The 17,229-nt window shown below is 38.4% G+C and overlaps 1 protein-coding gene across 5 annotated transcripts in view; it reads right to left on the bottom strand.

Annotated features, from left to right (window-relative positions):
• The window catches only part of FER (FER tyrosine kinase), a 196,671-nt gene that overhangs the window by 16,575 nt on the left and 162,867 nt on the right, over positions 1 to 17,229 (bottom strand). For all 5 annotated transcript variants that reach the window (XM_075447292.1, XM_075447289.1, XM_075447290.1 and 2 more), the window contains one exon: positions 409 to 563. In XM_075447292.1, the coding sequence (XP_075303407.1) occupies positions 409 to 563 (155 nt within the window). The remainder of the gene's footprint in view (positions 1 to 408; positions 564 to 17,229) is intronic.

The raw sequence follows: 17,229 nt of genomic DNA, 5'->3' as shown, positions 1-17,229 counted from the left end.
CTAACAGAGTGTTCTAGTATGTGAAGACTTTCTACCATTTTCAAAGAGATGCTAGAACAATCACTGCCATAAATAGGCAGAACTTGCCATTCAGTTTGCTAATGATTATGATTTAGATGATTGGATAGGTAGTCTACTAGAATGAGTCAGCAACATAACCAAAGCATTATTTTATTGCTGCATAATAGCAATTTTGAAGTTGTTGCATTATTCTTTTGGAAGATAAAACAGTGTTTTCTACATAACTTAAATAAGACTGAAATATTAAAATTATTTGAAACATTATTGATTTGAACTGGAGAGTAGGTATATGTATATATACTCAAATATTGCCAGCAGTGTAGTCCTGGTGCTCCTTATGCTACTTTTGTTTTTTTTGTCCCCAAGATGATACAGGTATGTTCTTACCATAGTTGAGAGCTTCTGGAGCAGTCCACTTGATTGGAATTTGCTTTAGGCCTGACGATGAGTACACGCCATCATCCTCTTGCCGGGACATTCCAAAATCGCTTATTTTCAAAATGTTGCTTTCACCTACCAAGCAGTTCCTTGCAGCCAGGTCTCTAAGTTAGAACAAGAAATAAACCCCCATATTTTTACACATATCAAAGTACTTGAAGACATTTCATACGGCTGAGTCCCTCAGCCAAGATGGTGGCGCCTCTAGGAAAACATATCTAAGTAAGGGTAATAAACACGGCACAGCAGTTGTGGAAAAGAGGACTGAGAGAGGAAAAAAAAAAAGTGTGAGAAATAATCCTGTGAACATGAAGCTTGGTGAAGAAGTAGTGGGAGGAGGTGCTGGAGATGCTGGAGGTGCTCCAGGTGGCAGAGCAGAAATTCTCCTGCAGGCCTGGGAAGGACCCACACTGGAGAAGAGGAACAGTGTGAGGAGGAAGGAGCAGCAGAGAGGAGCTGTTATGGACTGACCTCAGCCCCCATTCCCTATCGCCCTGTGATGCTCAGGTAGAAGGAGGTGGAGGAGTCAGGAATGAGGGAGGGCAGGTGAGCGTCAGAAGAAGGGAGGGCTGGGGGAAAGGTATTTCAGTTTTCGTCTTTACTTCTTACCATCCAACTTTGTTTTAATTGGCAATAAATTAAATTAATGTTCCCCGAGTTGAGCTGTTTTGCTGTGATGGTAATTGGTGAGTGATCTCCCTCTCTTTATCTTGACACACAAGGTTTTCTGTCTTATTTTCTCCCCTGTCCTGTTGAGGAGTGGGAGTGAGAGAGCAGCTGGGCTGTCGCCTGGCAGCCAGCCAAAGTCAGCTCACCCCAACTGCTCTCTCAGGTCACAGAAATAAACCCACAGACTAACAAATCAGATTTTATGCAAAATGAAACAGAATTTGAAGCAGCACCCTGAAACACGTTCCTACAATTAAGAAAGACAGTGAGAAACCAGAGAACTGGCTCCACCTTCTCTCTGAGTTTTCTTCAAAAATAACAAGCTACTCAGTATAACAGGAAAAAGAATTTTGGCTCTGTGATGGATAAGAAGCTCAGAAAATCAACAGCCTTATTTTCCCTCTATAACAAATATGGTTTTTTAGATAAGGAGACTGCCTGTAGTAATACCTGATAAAGACCTACTGTGGCTTCTCTATGGCATACATTTGGAACAGTAATATATGCTAATAACATATTATTAACATACTATATGCATATTACACGTCATTGTTTCATAATGCATTAAAATACTACATAATAAAATATGATTCCCATCTTAATGTAATAAAATACAGCATTTTTGAAGGGAGAAATGTTAAGCAACAGAATCAATCTATAACATTAGGAACATCATGGGCAAAACATTTCTAAACTAAATTTACAATGTTTGTTTTCAGCTTAAATAGCTAATATGCTCACAAATGGCTTGTCTTACGCAAATATTCCAGAATAATTACACTAGCTTTAATGTTTCGGATTGGAGCTGTAGGATAGTTTTGAAGTGAATCCCCCAAGCACTTGATGTATATTCACTAGTTTTGCAGAATAATTTTGGTGCATGTAAACTAGATTACTCTTGGAAGGAACTAACCTAGAACTCTGCCCACAGTGTGCACCAAATTTGCTTCTGCAGCTAACACAGAAAGAAAGGTCTGAACCCATGACAAATAGCTTCAAACGCTATGCATGGTGAGGACATTCATGACAAAGGACTGAACTATATTTAGTCTAAAGTAAAAGTTCTGAGCCATATATAAGGATGTTAAAGCTCGTACATCTACGCACAACTACTTTGATAAACTCATCCATATTGATATTGCAGTACATTATTTGATATGTAGACAGAGCCTGTAAGCGTAAATACTATAACTTGATTTAAAAATTTTAACATATTTGACTAACACAACTTTACTGCCACTAAGAACATGTACAGCTATTAAGCTTGATGCTGTAGTGATACAAATGCAGTTATTCTTGCAGTTAGAGAAGATGGACTACTAAAAAACAAGTCTGAAATCACAGTCTCCACCTGAAGATATGCACCAATGTATAAACCAGCTCGATACGCACTATGGTACACAGTGCAATGTTAGCATGTGGTATTACTTGCTGAAAGAGTGCTGCAAAACAAAGTTAAATTGCTATTGCTTATACTCAAATCTGTAAAAAGTATCACCATGAAACTTCAAGGATTTATGGGTTAGGTTCCAATTATACTTTAGTCATTAGGGTTTTTATTTTTTTCACTCAATACAGTTTAGATTTTGTGACAGAGGTACACAAGGAGTGGAAAAAGGAATGACGTAGTATCTCAAAGAAAATTTACAGTTAATTAAAATCATGAGCATTATCTGAGTCTGACCTAGCATTTAAACATGATCTTGATCTGAGTCAGATCAAGAAAAAACTATACTGAACTGTCTTAGGTTTCTTCTTCATACAGAAGTCTGATTATCAGGGAAAATATATCATAAATAGCACACAGTATGACGCTTGTAAACAAAGATTACATTCAGTTCACAACATTTTTGTCTGTTCTGTATATGACAGTTTTCTTTTTCTTTCAGAGTCACCTAGAGGAAGTGTTTTTCACCATTAATGAAAATTTACAAAAGCAATTCCATGGAAATCAAACTAGTATTTGAGAAAGCTGGTAAAGACTGTGATACTACGTTCAGGATATAAATAAATTAACACTAGATCTTCTGAAAGACCAGAGACACACAAAGCCTTTGCTTCGTGAAACAGTGGTTTTCAAGCTGTCTGTCAGCTGGCAGTGGGTCACAGAATGAAACCACTGAAGCTGCCACGGTGCACAAGTGCCAAGGCAAGAATCATGGGCCAGCGGTCAGCTAATGGCCCACAACTTGTGTGGGTGGACACAACTGTCAAATTCATCATCAATCCTTCCAAGCAAATTGCTTCCTTCTCTTTGTCTCAGTTTGAATCAAATAGAGAAGCATTTTCATTGCCATCTTCCACAGAGTATTGATAAAATTTTATTAAATAGTGAGTGCCAAGCTATTAACAATACAATAGAAAAGGATGCATTATGATAAAACTTACCTTACTAATAAAGCTACAAATAGCAAAGTAAAGGTAGTAGTACTGGTTATGAGTCTCACAGTATTAATATCTTTTTCTGCTTTTAGCTAAAACATTTGTGAAGCTCTAATACTATGTACTGCTTTTAATACATTATTCGTGTTAATAAAGCCTTCTGAGCACTTAGTTTGTTTACTTCTGACTTAAGCAAATTGACCTTTTTGCTTTCTCATGTATAAAGCAGGCTCTTTCTCTCACTTGTTTAGAAAATACTTTAGATGTGAACTTTTCTTTCCCTTTTTCATTCACTTTAGTCACAGCCTTTTTAGAGGACTTTTGCAAACCCCCTCTCAGGCACTTAGTTTTCACAATTCTTGGGAGGAGTTGGTTCTTGGAGTACACAGAAACCAACAATGCTTAGCAGATCCAGTGATGTTTAAAATCATGCTAAACCCTGCCAGAAGTTCTGTTACTTTGCACTTTTAGTAACTTGCCATTCAGTGAGGTGAAAAGGTGTAAGTACAATTTCATTCTCAGTGCTCCATCACCAGCCACTTCAGATTCTGTAATTACCTCCACTGTAGATGCATTTTTAAAGTTCTTTTTTTACCTGTTCTCTTACTTACAATTTCTTCTCAATGTGTATTTGACTAACAATTCTTATTTCATTCATCAGGCTTACAAATGTCCTGAAAGTTAGTGTATCTTGTTAGCACTTCTGCTGTCATTTTACATCTGTTTCATATCCTCAGTGATTTGTTGCTGAATTTGCCAGATTTCCTTATATGTATTTGTATGCTTAAATGCATTTTTAAAACATTGTTACACTGGAGGCTATAGCTACATCAAGCTTTTTTATTATTATTATGAGGGTTTGGTTAAGATTTTTTTATATTTTTCAAACAATTTCTTCACTGATTCTCCTTAAGTCTGACAGCCTCCTTTAAAATTATGTTTCTATTTTTCACTCTAGATACAAGAGAAAACTACCAAAAATGTATTTTGGTCACTGTGATTATTACAGAATTTATAGCCAGAATCTGAAAACGGCGTCAAAAAGTATTACTTCCATTGCTTTAAATTAATAACTAACAGCTTTAATTTTCTTCCAGTTTCCAGGATTCAAATTCATTTCAATTTCCTACAGATAAAAAGAAAGAGCTCTAGTACAGTAGTGTTACAAGGCTTATAGAAAATCCTTCACAACTTAACCTTCCATATGAAATCCACACAACGGGGTTTCATTCAAGTAGGTATGATAGATGACATGAGGGAAAACAAGAACATGTAAATATATAGGGCTGATGACCAAAAACAACTATGAGAAGTATTACAGATAACTTCAGTGTTAGATATTTGTAATAAATCATGTCACACTCTAGATGGTCATTTTTAAAAAAACCCACAATCAACTATGCTCTACTTGTCTTCCCTAAAAACCCAAGTGTGTTCTACCTGTTTTCTCTTCCTTCTCCTTAACGTTCCCTAAAGCCAACATCCTAAAGAAGTAGACATGACTGCATGGAATTAGGCATCTCTCTCTGCTTGGGGCATTGGGTTTTTTTCTCATACAGCATTTGTTACTTGCTGCAGTAATTCCATAAAATCAGTATTCAAGAAAATATTCTTTATTTCACATATTGTGAAAGCTGCACAAATTGGGCACAAATTACACTGAGCTGCTACAGAACAAGTTCATTAGTAAAAGAAAAGCTGACAGTAACTATTCAATACCAAGATTATATAAGTTCCTAATGCTGTTAGAAACAAAGTGCTTTCCTCCCACTACTAGGGAATAAAAATTAATATTTAAATTGGAAATTTAATTTTTAAGCACTGCTGTGCAATCTCTATAAACACAAACAGGACATTGACCAGGAATCACTAATATGGGTTGAATATGCTGAAACTGCAAGAGATAGTTCATAAGATTTTTGCTAAAAATCCAATAGCCACTTCAAGAGGAAGTAGAGGCAATTTCTCTGTGCTGGGAGTTGTTACCACCTGGATTCATGTCTGTCAGTAGAGACATAAACCTCCTAAACTTTTCTCTAAGGACAATCTTCTAACCTTCTCCTCGCTTCCTTCCATCACCCCAAAAGAACTACACAGCAAGTAATACTTAGTATTTCAATGGAATGTCATCAGTTAAAGGAAATCAAAACAAGAGAATAAACTCCTCATTACTAAACCAGCAGGACAGACTGCCTCACTGATCTAATTAGCCATTTTATATCCCCTCTCTGAATCATGCAGTTAAAACACATACAGATGATAAAAGTAATTAATTAGTGAACAGGATCAATTTATCTCCTCTGCACATTTAATACAATGAAAATAGTCTATTACCTGATCAAAAAAGAAGGGGGCGGCAAGTCTACAAGTGAAACTGTTGTTTTTTTCATGGACTATAAGTCACTATCTCTCCTTCAATCACCATGAGATAAATTCCAGTGGTGTCTAAATCAAAACACACCTATTTCAGAACTTTCTTGATAGGCATATGCTGCTACTTTTGCTGTATGTGGACAACACAGCAAATAGTACATGCCTAATAACAGACAGGGAAAATATCAGAGGGTCAGAATCACATCCTTCCATGCATTATATGTTATCTTCCCCCTCTACACTTTGATTTACTTATTTCTTCATATTACTTTAGCTACCACATTATGAACACTAATGGAGCAAAACCGCATGAAGTTCAACAAGGCCAAGTGCAAGGCCCTGCACCTGGGTCGGGGTAATCCCAAATACAAAAGTACAGGCTGGGTGAAGAGTGGCTCGAGAGCAGCCCTGAGGAGATGGATTTGGGGGTACTAGTGGACCAGAAGCTCAACATGAGCCACCAATGTGCGCTTGCAGCTCAGAAAGCCAACCATATCCTGGGCTGCATCAAGAGAAGTGTGGCCAGCAGGTTGAGGGAGGTGGTTCTGCTCCTTTACTCCTCTCTCGTGAGACCCCACCTGGAGTCCTGCGTCCAGCTCTGGAGCCCTCAACACAAGAAGTGCATGGATGTGTTGGAGTGGGTCCAGAGGAGGGCCACGAAGATGATTGAGGGCTGGAGTACCTCTCCTATGAGGACAGGCTGAGGGAGTTGGGGCTGTTCAGCCTGGAGAAGAGAAGGCTCCAGGGTGACCTTATAGCAGCCTTCCAGTACCCGAAGGGCGCCTAGAGGAAGGATGGAGAGGGGCTCTTTATAAGGGTGTGTAGTGATAGGACAAGGGGGAATGGCTCTAAACCACAAGAGGGCCACATTAGATATTAGGAAGACATTTTTCACCATGAGAGTGGTGAAACACTGGCACAGGTTGCTCAGAGAAGCTGTGGCTGCCCCCTCCCTGGCAGTGTTCAAGGCCAGGTTGGATGGAGCTCTGAGCAACCTGGTCTAGTGGAAGATGTCCCTGCTCATGACAACGGGGTTGGAACCAGATGATCTTTAAGGTCCCTCCAACCCAAACCATTCTATGATTCTATGATTCTAACTACAATGCTAATCACTTCTCTTAGTTTCTCATATAATGCAAGTCCATCTTAATCTTCACAGATGAACAGTGCTAGGAAACCATAGAAAGTCCAAGTCAGGTGTAGCAGTGATTTCTCAATAATGTCAGGTGTTTGGCTTGCTATCTGTAATTTTGGATATTGCTCAGTTCCTCTGAACTATAAAATCAGTAAATTTTCCCACCTGACAGCATTAGTGACATTCAATTACTCCCTCTAAAGCACTCTGCAATTTTCAGATGAAGGACTTAAAAATTTTGCAAAAAGAACTCAAAAGAAAACAAGTTACAAAACAAACCCCAAATAATTACGTTCAGTAGCTGAACACAAGCACAAAAACTAGTTTGTATCTAAAAACGCATTTTTTTCCTCCACCTGTAAGAGTCAAATGTGTCCTCCATTTCAGAAACAGTCTGCATTGCACTGCTTACTCTCGTTATCACGATAGAAAGAGCCATCATTTAAAATGCTTTATAGCAACTTGGTGAACATAGTTCTGTTAACTAAGGTTAGTAAGGTCACATTAATCAAAAGGCAAACTGTCAATAATAAAGGCCAAATAAAACAGAAGAAAATATAAAAGCCCAATAAAGCTTAAGCATCTAAATTACTTTAATACGCCATAACATGGTCTAACTAAAAATTGGTTGGTAGGATGGCAAACAAACAATCTATTTATACGTGTCAGATTTCTGCAAAATAATAGAACTACATTCAAATAGAAAATATGCTCCTTAGGTACTGGGAGGAGTTGTGAAGTGTTTTTAAAAACACAGTAAGAATAAACACTGTTGAGGATCACAGTGTTTGTAATTAAAAATTCCAAACATCTATGCATTAAAATTGTCACCCCCACCCTCAAAAAATGTACTTGGTAACTCATATGTTCCTGATTTTCTCTAAGTGCTTTGCTCAATATGTGATAGATTGTGGCATGGCTCACAGCAGTAGATGATGGAAAGCTACAGCATCCCATTCAGAACTGCAGAGTGTGATGCACTTGGTTCATGAGGATAAAGCATACTGCTTCATCTGTTGAGGACTGCACAGCTCGGCAAGTAAACCACTGCTTGCAGTGAACTTAACCTTCAATCCCACCCCACAAACTTTCATGCTATTTACACTCCTGTGGCTACGTTTTTCGAACAAGTGACAGCTGTCCTGGACTGCAGAAACACAGCAAGAAGAAACTTCGTAATGAACTGTTGTACAGAAAAATACATTCACATTTTCTGCACTACAGTTCATTACTGCAAATGCCTTCACATACACATGCTTGAAAATTAAATTAAGATATGAACTCAGATAAAAAGTTTACTTATTGTACAGTAATTTCTGATGAATGAGTATAGTATGCAAATCAGAAGATCATATTCATTTTTATTGTCTGCAAAATGGTCAGTTACTAATGAACAAACACACAATTACAGTAAGGTATAGCTTGAGGTAGGTACAAATAATGGGCATACTAAGTTAGACACATTATTTAATTATTTTTGTAGAGGAGTACCAGTACTGACTTTAGGACTTTGAACAGAATACTTTCCCCAATGTATTTATGTTTCAGAGTCAAATTTTCTGTTTTACTTCTTGACCATGACAGAGATCACTCACACCTCAAAGGGCATCAAGTATCCCTCTGGATGTACAAAAGCGAAGCATAAATGTTATACAATGTTATCACTTCTCACAGTTGCAGTTCCAGTCTCCTAATACTTGGTGTTTGACGTAAAGAAGTCTAGTTCTTAGAGCTGAATAACTACATTAAGTATTAATCTCAATTTTCATTAAAAAAGAAACTGTTTAACATAGATGACTGGGAAGTACAGACTGGAAATGAGTTTGGAGATAAAAGAAGAATAAAAAGAAACCCAAGCTTCCTACTTTATTCACATTTTTAAGTGATGCAGTATTTTTTTAAAAAACAAGATTGGTAATTCTGTATGGAAGAGAGTTGAGCTGATCCAGACTTCTGCTCTGAAGACCAACAAGGTCACCCCTGCATCGTGGTGCCTTCTTACCTGCCTGCTCTGGGTACATTTTTACTAGGAAGAAACCCAGGCTGCTGTCACACATTATATGGCACTTATCACCTACAGAGGTCATAACGGAGGAAAATCAAGTAATTGTAAAATTATTGTTTGCAGCCCAGAGATGACTCAAGGGACTATACAGATCTACTGACACATTATAAAACTTTCAACTTCTTTGAGTTTTATTCAGCTAAGTTACTATCTGTCCTCCTTTTTCCTAGTAGGACAAGGTTTCTGTACTAGCTATTTTAAAAGAGATAAAGATGGGTATAGCAGACAATGAGCAGCTCTTGAAGAGAATCAAAGCAGTAGACTGTGAAGACAGAAATGAAGCAATAAATCCATACTTCATCTATTCCTCCCACCTTTTTCCCATTTCTGAGGTTTTCTTCATAATGCCTGCTTCTGGGACAGAAAAAAATTCCTATCAGCAGCATCTAAATGTTTTTCATCTGCATTGTTTCTCAAATTTTTTAGAACTTAATAGTTATTATCTGTATCTTCATGAACAATTATTTTGATGAAAACTGCATTATAGTCATTTTAGTCTACAATAGTCTTCTTTGCATTGATATCCCTGTAGATTTTTATAACCCCTTTCTCCTGTGCACTGCTGACTACATGTAATGTGCTGAGCAAAAGGTGAGAATTATGAATGTCTGATGTTTTTTTTTCCCCTTGTACTTCATTTATATCTTGAAACAAAGGTTTGCAATTCAATTTCTTTTGTGTGCCGATCTATTTCATTTGTTTGGCAGGAAAGCTTACCTTATCTTTGTCCAATGGGAACAACTTAACAGAGTACATTTTAGTCCCTGCAATTTTATAGTAATACTCTAACCTTCTACAGCTATCTGCTTTTTCTTTTCTAAAATTATGGGAATCAAAGATTTACATAGCATACATTTTGTAGCCATGAGAAAGTCCTTCACAAATTGAGCTTGTACAACTGGACAGTAACCTATCCAGCCTCCTCAATTCTCATGAAGCAATGGTTTACACCATGAGACTGAACTCTGGAAAAAAAAATTACCAGAAGTAATCCTAGTGATAGTCTTAATGAAAACTAAGGGTCTGAATCGTGCTAGGACTGGATGATAAGTAACTTTATGGAAATCCTGCAATATTAGGGCAACTGGAAAGCGGAAAACATCTGCCAGAAATCCCCAACAACATGACACATGGAGGAGTAATACCACTGCTGGATCCCATCAACTCCTATGCTCTTGAAGTTTTTGATAGAATCATTACAGAACATAAGAAGCATAAATATGGATACATTAATGATATGAGTAAGGACGTGGCGCAGACGCTCCTGCTGTCGAGGAGCCGGCGTCAGTCAATGGCCACAGAGGTGTTTGTACTCCTCTTCCCGGTGGTTTCTCGCATTGTCTCTGTCCATTGAGGTGGAACTGCTCCCTAGCTCTCGGCGCACGCCATTTGCCTCCTATTTTCCAATCGGACAATGAACACATTCCCCACCAAACTCTGCTGGAGAAGCCCAGCTGTTCCCTGTGGCCCCGTCCCGTGCCTCGGGTCCTGGTGGCTCTGGGTGCTGACACCACAGACCACCTGGGAAGCCTCCCCGGGCGAGCCATCTCATTATCAAAGCCAGGTTGGATGGAGCTCTGAGCAACCTGGGCTGGTGGAAGATGTCCCTGCTCATGACAGGGGGGTTGGAACCAGATGATCTTTAAGGTCCCTTCCAACCCAAACCATTCTGTGATTCTGTGATAATCTATTTGATATTAACTGAATTATAGGGGAAATTAAGTGTCCAAAAAGGAATTAACCAAGATGGACAACTATCCAAGACGGACTAGAACTAAAGTTTACATTCTGTGCTCATTAAAGCTGCAGTGGACTTAAGTCATTATCACAGGTGCCTTCCATTTCCAAAATCAGTCATATAAGTAGACTGTACTATTCGTAGTAAGGCAGATACGATTTTCAAGCAAAAAATTCCACAAGTACAGTATCATTCACAGAAGCAACTAAACTGAAACACAACAATACAGCATGAGATCGTACTAACTAGTGCATTTTTTGTGATAATATCATGGCGTTATTCAACCTGTGTGATGACACAAAACTTGCTACAATAACTGTTGTTGCCCTTTTAAACAAGGAGGACAACTCAATTTAGTCATTAATTCTGAATTTAGTTCTGAATTAATCTTTTCCTTATTCTATTCTATAGTATAATGTCAAAATATCATTGATTTCTCTGTACAGAGGCATTACATATTGGTTTAATTTGTTTAGAAAGTTGGTAACATCTGAAGAGGCAGACCAAATATGGTCAAGGATCATACTCATTTGTCTGTTATACACCAGCGATAGAAAAGCTTGCATGCTTGAAATGCAGAGCACGAGAAGCAGACAAAAAACACTGCAAGTGCCCAAGGAAACAAGCAATTCATAAGCACAATTATAACACAGGTTAGTCTTTTCCATCTTTTTCTTTAGAATAGAATGAACTAGCACAATAGTATAGTATTTGAATGGCTTTTCAGATCTCAGTGAAAAAGGAAATATTTTAAAATCTTTATCTCTCTTCTCAGGTTAGAATTAAGTACTTACTGCTGGTGTATATCAAAGTCCAGCTGAGACACGCCAGGAAATTTAGCTACTACTGCTTTTTCAACAGTTTACACCAACACTGTTGTATTCTGGAATAGTTCAAGTTAGCTCTAAATGCATTCCTGTCACTTAAATCTACTTCTGCTCCTACCAGAAAGACAGGCATGGATTAAGATTTCCAGAGTAACAGGTTAAGTATGGTCTGAAGTTCATGGGTTTTTAGTAAATAAAGTATTATACAGGCACTAGCTCCCAAGACATTTCATCTAATGAAGTTAAAAATGAAAAGTTAATAATCAGAGTACAAAGCAATGAAGCATCCAGCATAATTAAGCTACAAGAGACTACATATTCATGAAAATAATACACAAGGAATAAGAAAGGAAGCAAATAAATCGTCTGGTTACAAGTCAGGAGGAAAAGACAGAGCAGAGAAGTAGTAGAATCAAATAGTGCTAGACAAGAGGTTATGTTATAGTCCTAAGCTTTGCAGCTGAAATATGAAAAAAACCCCAATCTCTTGAATTTTGAAGAGAAAGTCATAAAGAAAACCAGTAACAAAGAGAGAGAGAAGAATCAACCACAATTTAAAGCAATTATTACACTGTACATTTATTTAGAAATGGAAAACTTGTAAATGGATGGCACAGTTAGCATATGCTAGCTAAGCATTCTTAGCAATGGAAACCAGCTTGACAAACACACATAATAATAGTTCACTAATTCATAATTTTCTAATGAAAGAAAAAAAAAATTGTATTTTGTACCTTACAATCTCTCTGCTTTTAATCAAAGTTTACGAAAAAATGATTACTGGCATATTAAGATACTTCAGTATTCTAAAAATAACCTGTTTTGTAGCTGTCATAAAAGAATCTAAAGCAAAGATGAATGAAAATCAAGATGAGTAATAATTTACTAATTGTCCTACACAGCTAAATAAGATTTGCAGTTAGCTTACTTAAATACATAAGAAATTCTACGTGGCTAATACATTGTAGAGATCTACATATAGAAATTAAAAAAAATAAAATTACCTATTCACTATCTGTAAATTAATAAGTTAGGAAATAAACTGAATGTCTCTCCCCCTTTTTATTGCTATTACTACTACTCCCCCTTTTTATTGCTATTACTACTACTTTTTATTGCTATAACTACAACAGGTTTTCTACCCAATAACAAAACATAAAAGTGGAATAAAAAACTTTGCACTTTTTTGGTCATAAGAGGAAGAAGATGCAGTTTTGACAATTTGGGTGGGGTACCTGAAGTAGGAAATGTGGAAGAAACACGAGATCACAGTGTGCTGATTAAGGATCATGATTACATCTCATATTGATAGCAGCAGATGTGACAGGACTTCAAAAGCTTTCAGAAGAACTAGAAGAACTGACGTGTATATGCATGTTCATCTTGGTTAAGATTTTATAGCTGGGAAGAGTCAAGGAACACATGTTAATAAACCCAGCAGCCCTGAGTTCATCACCTACTGAACTCCATCCTTTTTTTTTGTCCTGTTAAAATTTCATGCTATCTCATGAAGTCATCTGTTACAAGACCGTCCTTTCCCTGGAAAATCCAGACTTCTGTGTTTACAAGCAGTCACCCTGCCTCCGGCTGTTATCTGTCTCCTGATCAAGCAAGCTCACTCATGCACAGTGTGGATTGCCTATGTATCTGGAGTGCTCCCGTGTCCTCTGGAGACTCAGAAGTTTGCTGGAGGTGCAGGAAACACTAATGACAGGAATAGAATGAACTATTAGAAAACTATTGCAAAGCTATGGATTTACTATACCTGGCTAATACTCTGAAATATTTCCACACACAAAACCATTCTAGCACTACACTGTAGATACACAGGATCCTCTTTGCTATTTAACGTGTTACATTTATTTTAGCATTTGCTGTGGGCAAAGGTTATAAAATAAACAAGTTTAGTAATGATTTGCTAATCTCCTAAAATCTTCCTGCATAAAGAAATTATGGGTATAAAATTTCTTAAAGATGAGAGAAAGTGTTACAATACACAGCAACACACTTAAGTTGCCTGTTTACATTTAGCAGCTTTGTTAATGATCTGAAGGAAAAGTCAAATAGCAATTTAATTAAATTTCCAGATGATATCAAATTAGGAGCAGCTGCAAACAACAGTAAGGGCAAAAAAGGAAGGGAGGAAGGGAGGAAGGGAGGAAGGAGAACTATCTGTTGGAAACAATAAAACTAGACTTAAACTGTAAAATAGAAATTAAAATATTTTAAAAAATTAAGTCTATATACAGACTTTCAGTAAAACACAAATACTATTAAGCAATCATGTGAAAAGAAGAGAGAAACAAAACAGGTATGGACGCTGACTAAATACAAGTAATGAAACTAATTGAGCACAGGAAAGTAAGAGCTCATTATCTACTACTAAGAAAGCTGCCTAGGAAAATTAAGAAACTCTATTTTATTAATGTAGTTACTTAAAAAACCAAAACCAGTTAAATAGGTGTACAAACCAACTTCAGTTGAGATGGACTAAATAAGCTAACACAACTTTTTGTTGTTTTAAAATAAACATTTGGATAGTCAGACACCCTGGAATCTACTACTACACTATCAGGTATATAGTACACAACAAAAAGGCAGTAGTCAATGTAGGAATGACCCCAAGAAGTATTCATTTTCTGAATGAGTCTATTTGTTCATTTTATCACATATGAAAAGATGACTTTTTCAACCATCACATACATGTAAAACCAGTATCTCATAAAAAAGGTTTGAAGTATGTATTTTTTCCACTTATAACAGCTAGTAGCTCACAGCAAAACAGCTCCACAGATTTACTTTTACGCATATTTTTTTCAGTTTAAAGTAGAATGTACATAAACTGGTATAGGCAAATTTAAGATGGCATGTTCGTATCATACTACAAAATAAATCAGGTAACTACTTGCTAGCTGCTAATTAGTTAATAACTAGAGAGCAACATTTTTTTAAAAAAAGCTTTTAAACTAAGTTTAAATAATGGGCAAAACAACAAAACTTCAATTGCAATTTCTGACACAAAATGCTCATTTCTGTACAGAAAAGTACTACAGATGTTGCTAGGTGGGTAGAGTAGGTTCTTGGAAAGCCAGATGCCAGAATTTTAAATCACTGCTGCATTGTCTGTGTTATTTGCATCAAAGTCTGTCTCCATTGCACCTTTACTGTAACGCAGTCTCTCCATTGAAAATATTGTGCTGATGTGAACTTTGCTGCAACAAAAAGCATGCCATTTATGGAATCTCAGCATACATAAAAAAGCTTTAGACAGTTCTAAAAAAGTTGCCGAGCTACGTGGTTGTTAATTTTGCAAATTTCCACTGTCAACTTGAATACAATACTGGCCACAACCTACAGAAAATTCAGCAAGAGTGTACTGACAATGAGCGCTTCAAAGCACTAAATCCCATCCACAGACCTTGTAGCACATCAGAGACTGCAAAGACCTCATCATGTGTTGCCCATAGCATTATTTGCAAGGAGGTGATGAAACAGGAACTTGAAAGATGGGGATCTTCATTTTAATTATTTTGGATCTTAATCCAAGATATTTAATAACAGGGCATGTTCAAATGGTCCTTGATATTACAGGACAAGAGAGACGTCTTAATGCTTAGAGTAAAAGCTTCCACACAAACAGAGCTTCAGATGGTGGATGCAGCCCTCCAAGCCCCAGGCTGCAGGGAGCACCTGGCACCTCTCTCTGATGCCAGGATCGGTGGCCCTCTGTCCTGCAGGAGCAGTGCTGTCTTGGGCTGCCAAGTGGAGGAGTTACAGAGAAAGTGAGCAGATAGAAGATGGACGGGAGGTACGCAGGATCTCCTCCAAGATGCAACAGCTTGAACAGCCCCAGACTGCACCTGCAGTGGAGATGCAGGCAGTGTCTACCCTTAGTGTTAAGGTAAGTGCAGCCTCTGGAGGTGAAGGATGGAAGCTCATGACTTCTGGCTCCAATGGGAAGGCTCCTGCCCCTTCTTAGGGCTTACAACCACAAAGCAGGTTCACCACCCTCAAAGTGGAAGTGAAGCCAGATGTGCTTTCAAATAAAGGATCTGGGCCACCTGACTTGAAACCATGCAAGACCACTAGGAAGATGTGGTGAGTGACTGTAAGGGGCAACTCCCTGCTGTGGGGGACAGAGGCACCCATCTACTGACCTATCATCGAGAGATTTGCTGCCTGCCAGGGGCTGGATGCAGGATGTTGTGGAGGGACTGTCGAAGCTTGCTTAACCCTCTGACTGCTACTCCTTGTTGTTCTTCTGTGTGGCCATCAGTGATACTGCCACAGGCTACCTGTAGAGTATCAAAAGTCACTACAGAGATGTGGGGGTAGCAGTCAAGGGCAAGGCGGTGTCCTCACTACTGCTGGTGAGAGAAAAGGGTACGAGGAGAATGGCACTGATAGTACAGGTCAATAATTGGCTGTGGAGCTGGTGTTGGCAGCAGAGTTTTGGGTTCCACAACCATGAGACCAAGTTTAGAGATCAGCGTCTGCTCAGGAGAGATGAGATCCTCACCAACTGGGGCAAAGCTATGTTTGAGAATTGGATGGCTGACCTAGTAAGCAGAGCTTTCAGCTAGGAATAATGAAGGGAGAGAGTCATCTGTGATGCTGTGAGGGAGTCATGAACAGGATGGATGAGCAAGGTGCCTGGGGTCATGGGACAGGACAAATACCTTCTTCAGCTCGGTCTTCATGAGCAAGACCGGCCTTCAGGAATCCCAGGCCGCAGAGAACAGGGAGAAACTCTGGAGCAAGAAAGACATACACCTAGAGGAAGAGGATCTGGTCAGTGAATACTTGAGCAAAATGGACTTATGTAAGTCCATGAGCCCTGATGGGATGCACACGAGTGCTGACGGAGCTGGCTGATGTCACTGCAAGGCCACTTTCAATAATCTTTCATCCATCATGGTGACTGGGAGAAGTGCCTGGAGTAAAACAAATTCACTCCTATCTCCAAGGGAGACCCAGGGAACTGCCAGCTGGTCAGCCTTACCTTGATCCCTGGGAAGGTGATGGAGCAGCTAATTCTGGAAACTACTTCCAAGGACAAGAAAGTCATTAGGACTAGTCAGCATGGATTGACTACAGGCAAGTGATGCTTGACCAACTTGAGAAACTTCTGTGACGAAATGACTGGCCTGGTAGATAATGGGAGAGCAGTAGATATTGTCTACCTCAGTAGCCTAAGTAAGGCTTTTGACACTGGCTCCTGTAAGAACCTCATGAAGAAGCTGTAGAACTATGGGCTGGATAAGCAGACAGTGAGGTGGATTGAAAACCGGCTGAATGTTGGTCCCAGTGGTAATTGATCAGTAGCACAAAGTCAAGTTGGAGGCCAGTTACTACCAGTGTACCCCATGAGTCAATACTAGGTTGAATGCTGTTTAACATCTTCATTAATGATCTGGATAATGGGCAGAGTGCACCTTCAGCAAGTTTGCTATGGGTCCTTTTACCATGCAAAGCAGTAACTTCCTATCAGTTCTCACTGGTAACAAATGTTCCTTTCCTCTACACAACTTAGCTCTGCTGACTTCTTTTCCAGTGTAAAATGTTTACATAGTCCTGAAGA

Source organism: Opisthocomus hoazin, chromosome Z (genome assembly GCF_030867145.1).
Source record: "Opisthocomus hoazin isolate bOpiHoa1 chromosome Z, bOpiHoa1.hap1, whole genome shotgun sequence".
In the NCBI taxonomy this organism is placed as follows: domain Eukaryota; kingdom Metazoa; phylum Chordata; class Aves; order Opisthocomiformes; family Opisthocomidae; genus Opisthocomus; species Opisthocomus hoazin.
The sequence above is the reverse complement of the archived record's forward strand: the minus strand, read 5'-3'. Positions and strand labels throughout refer to the sequence as shown.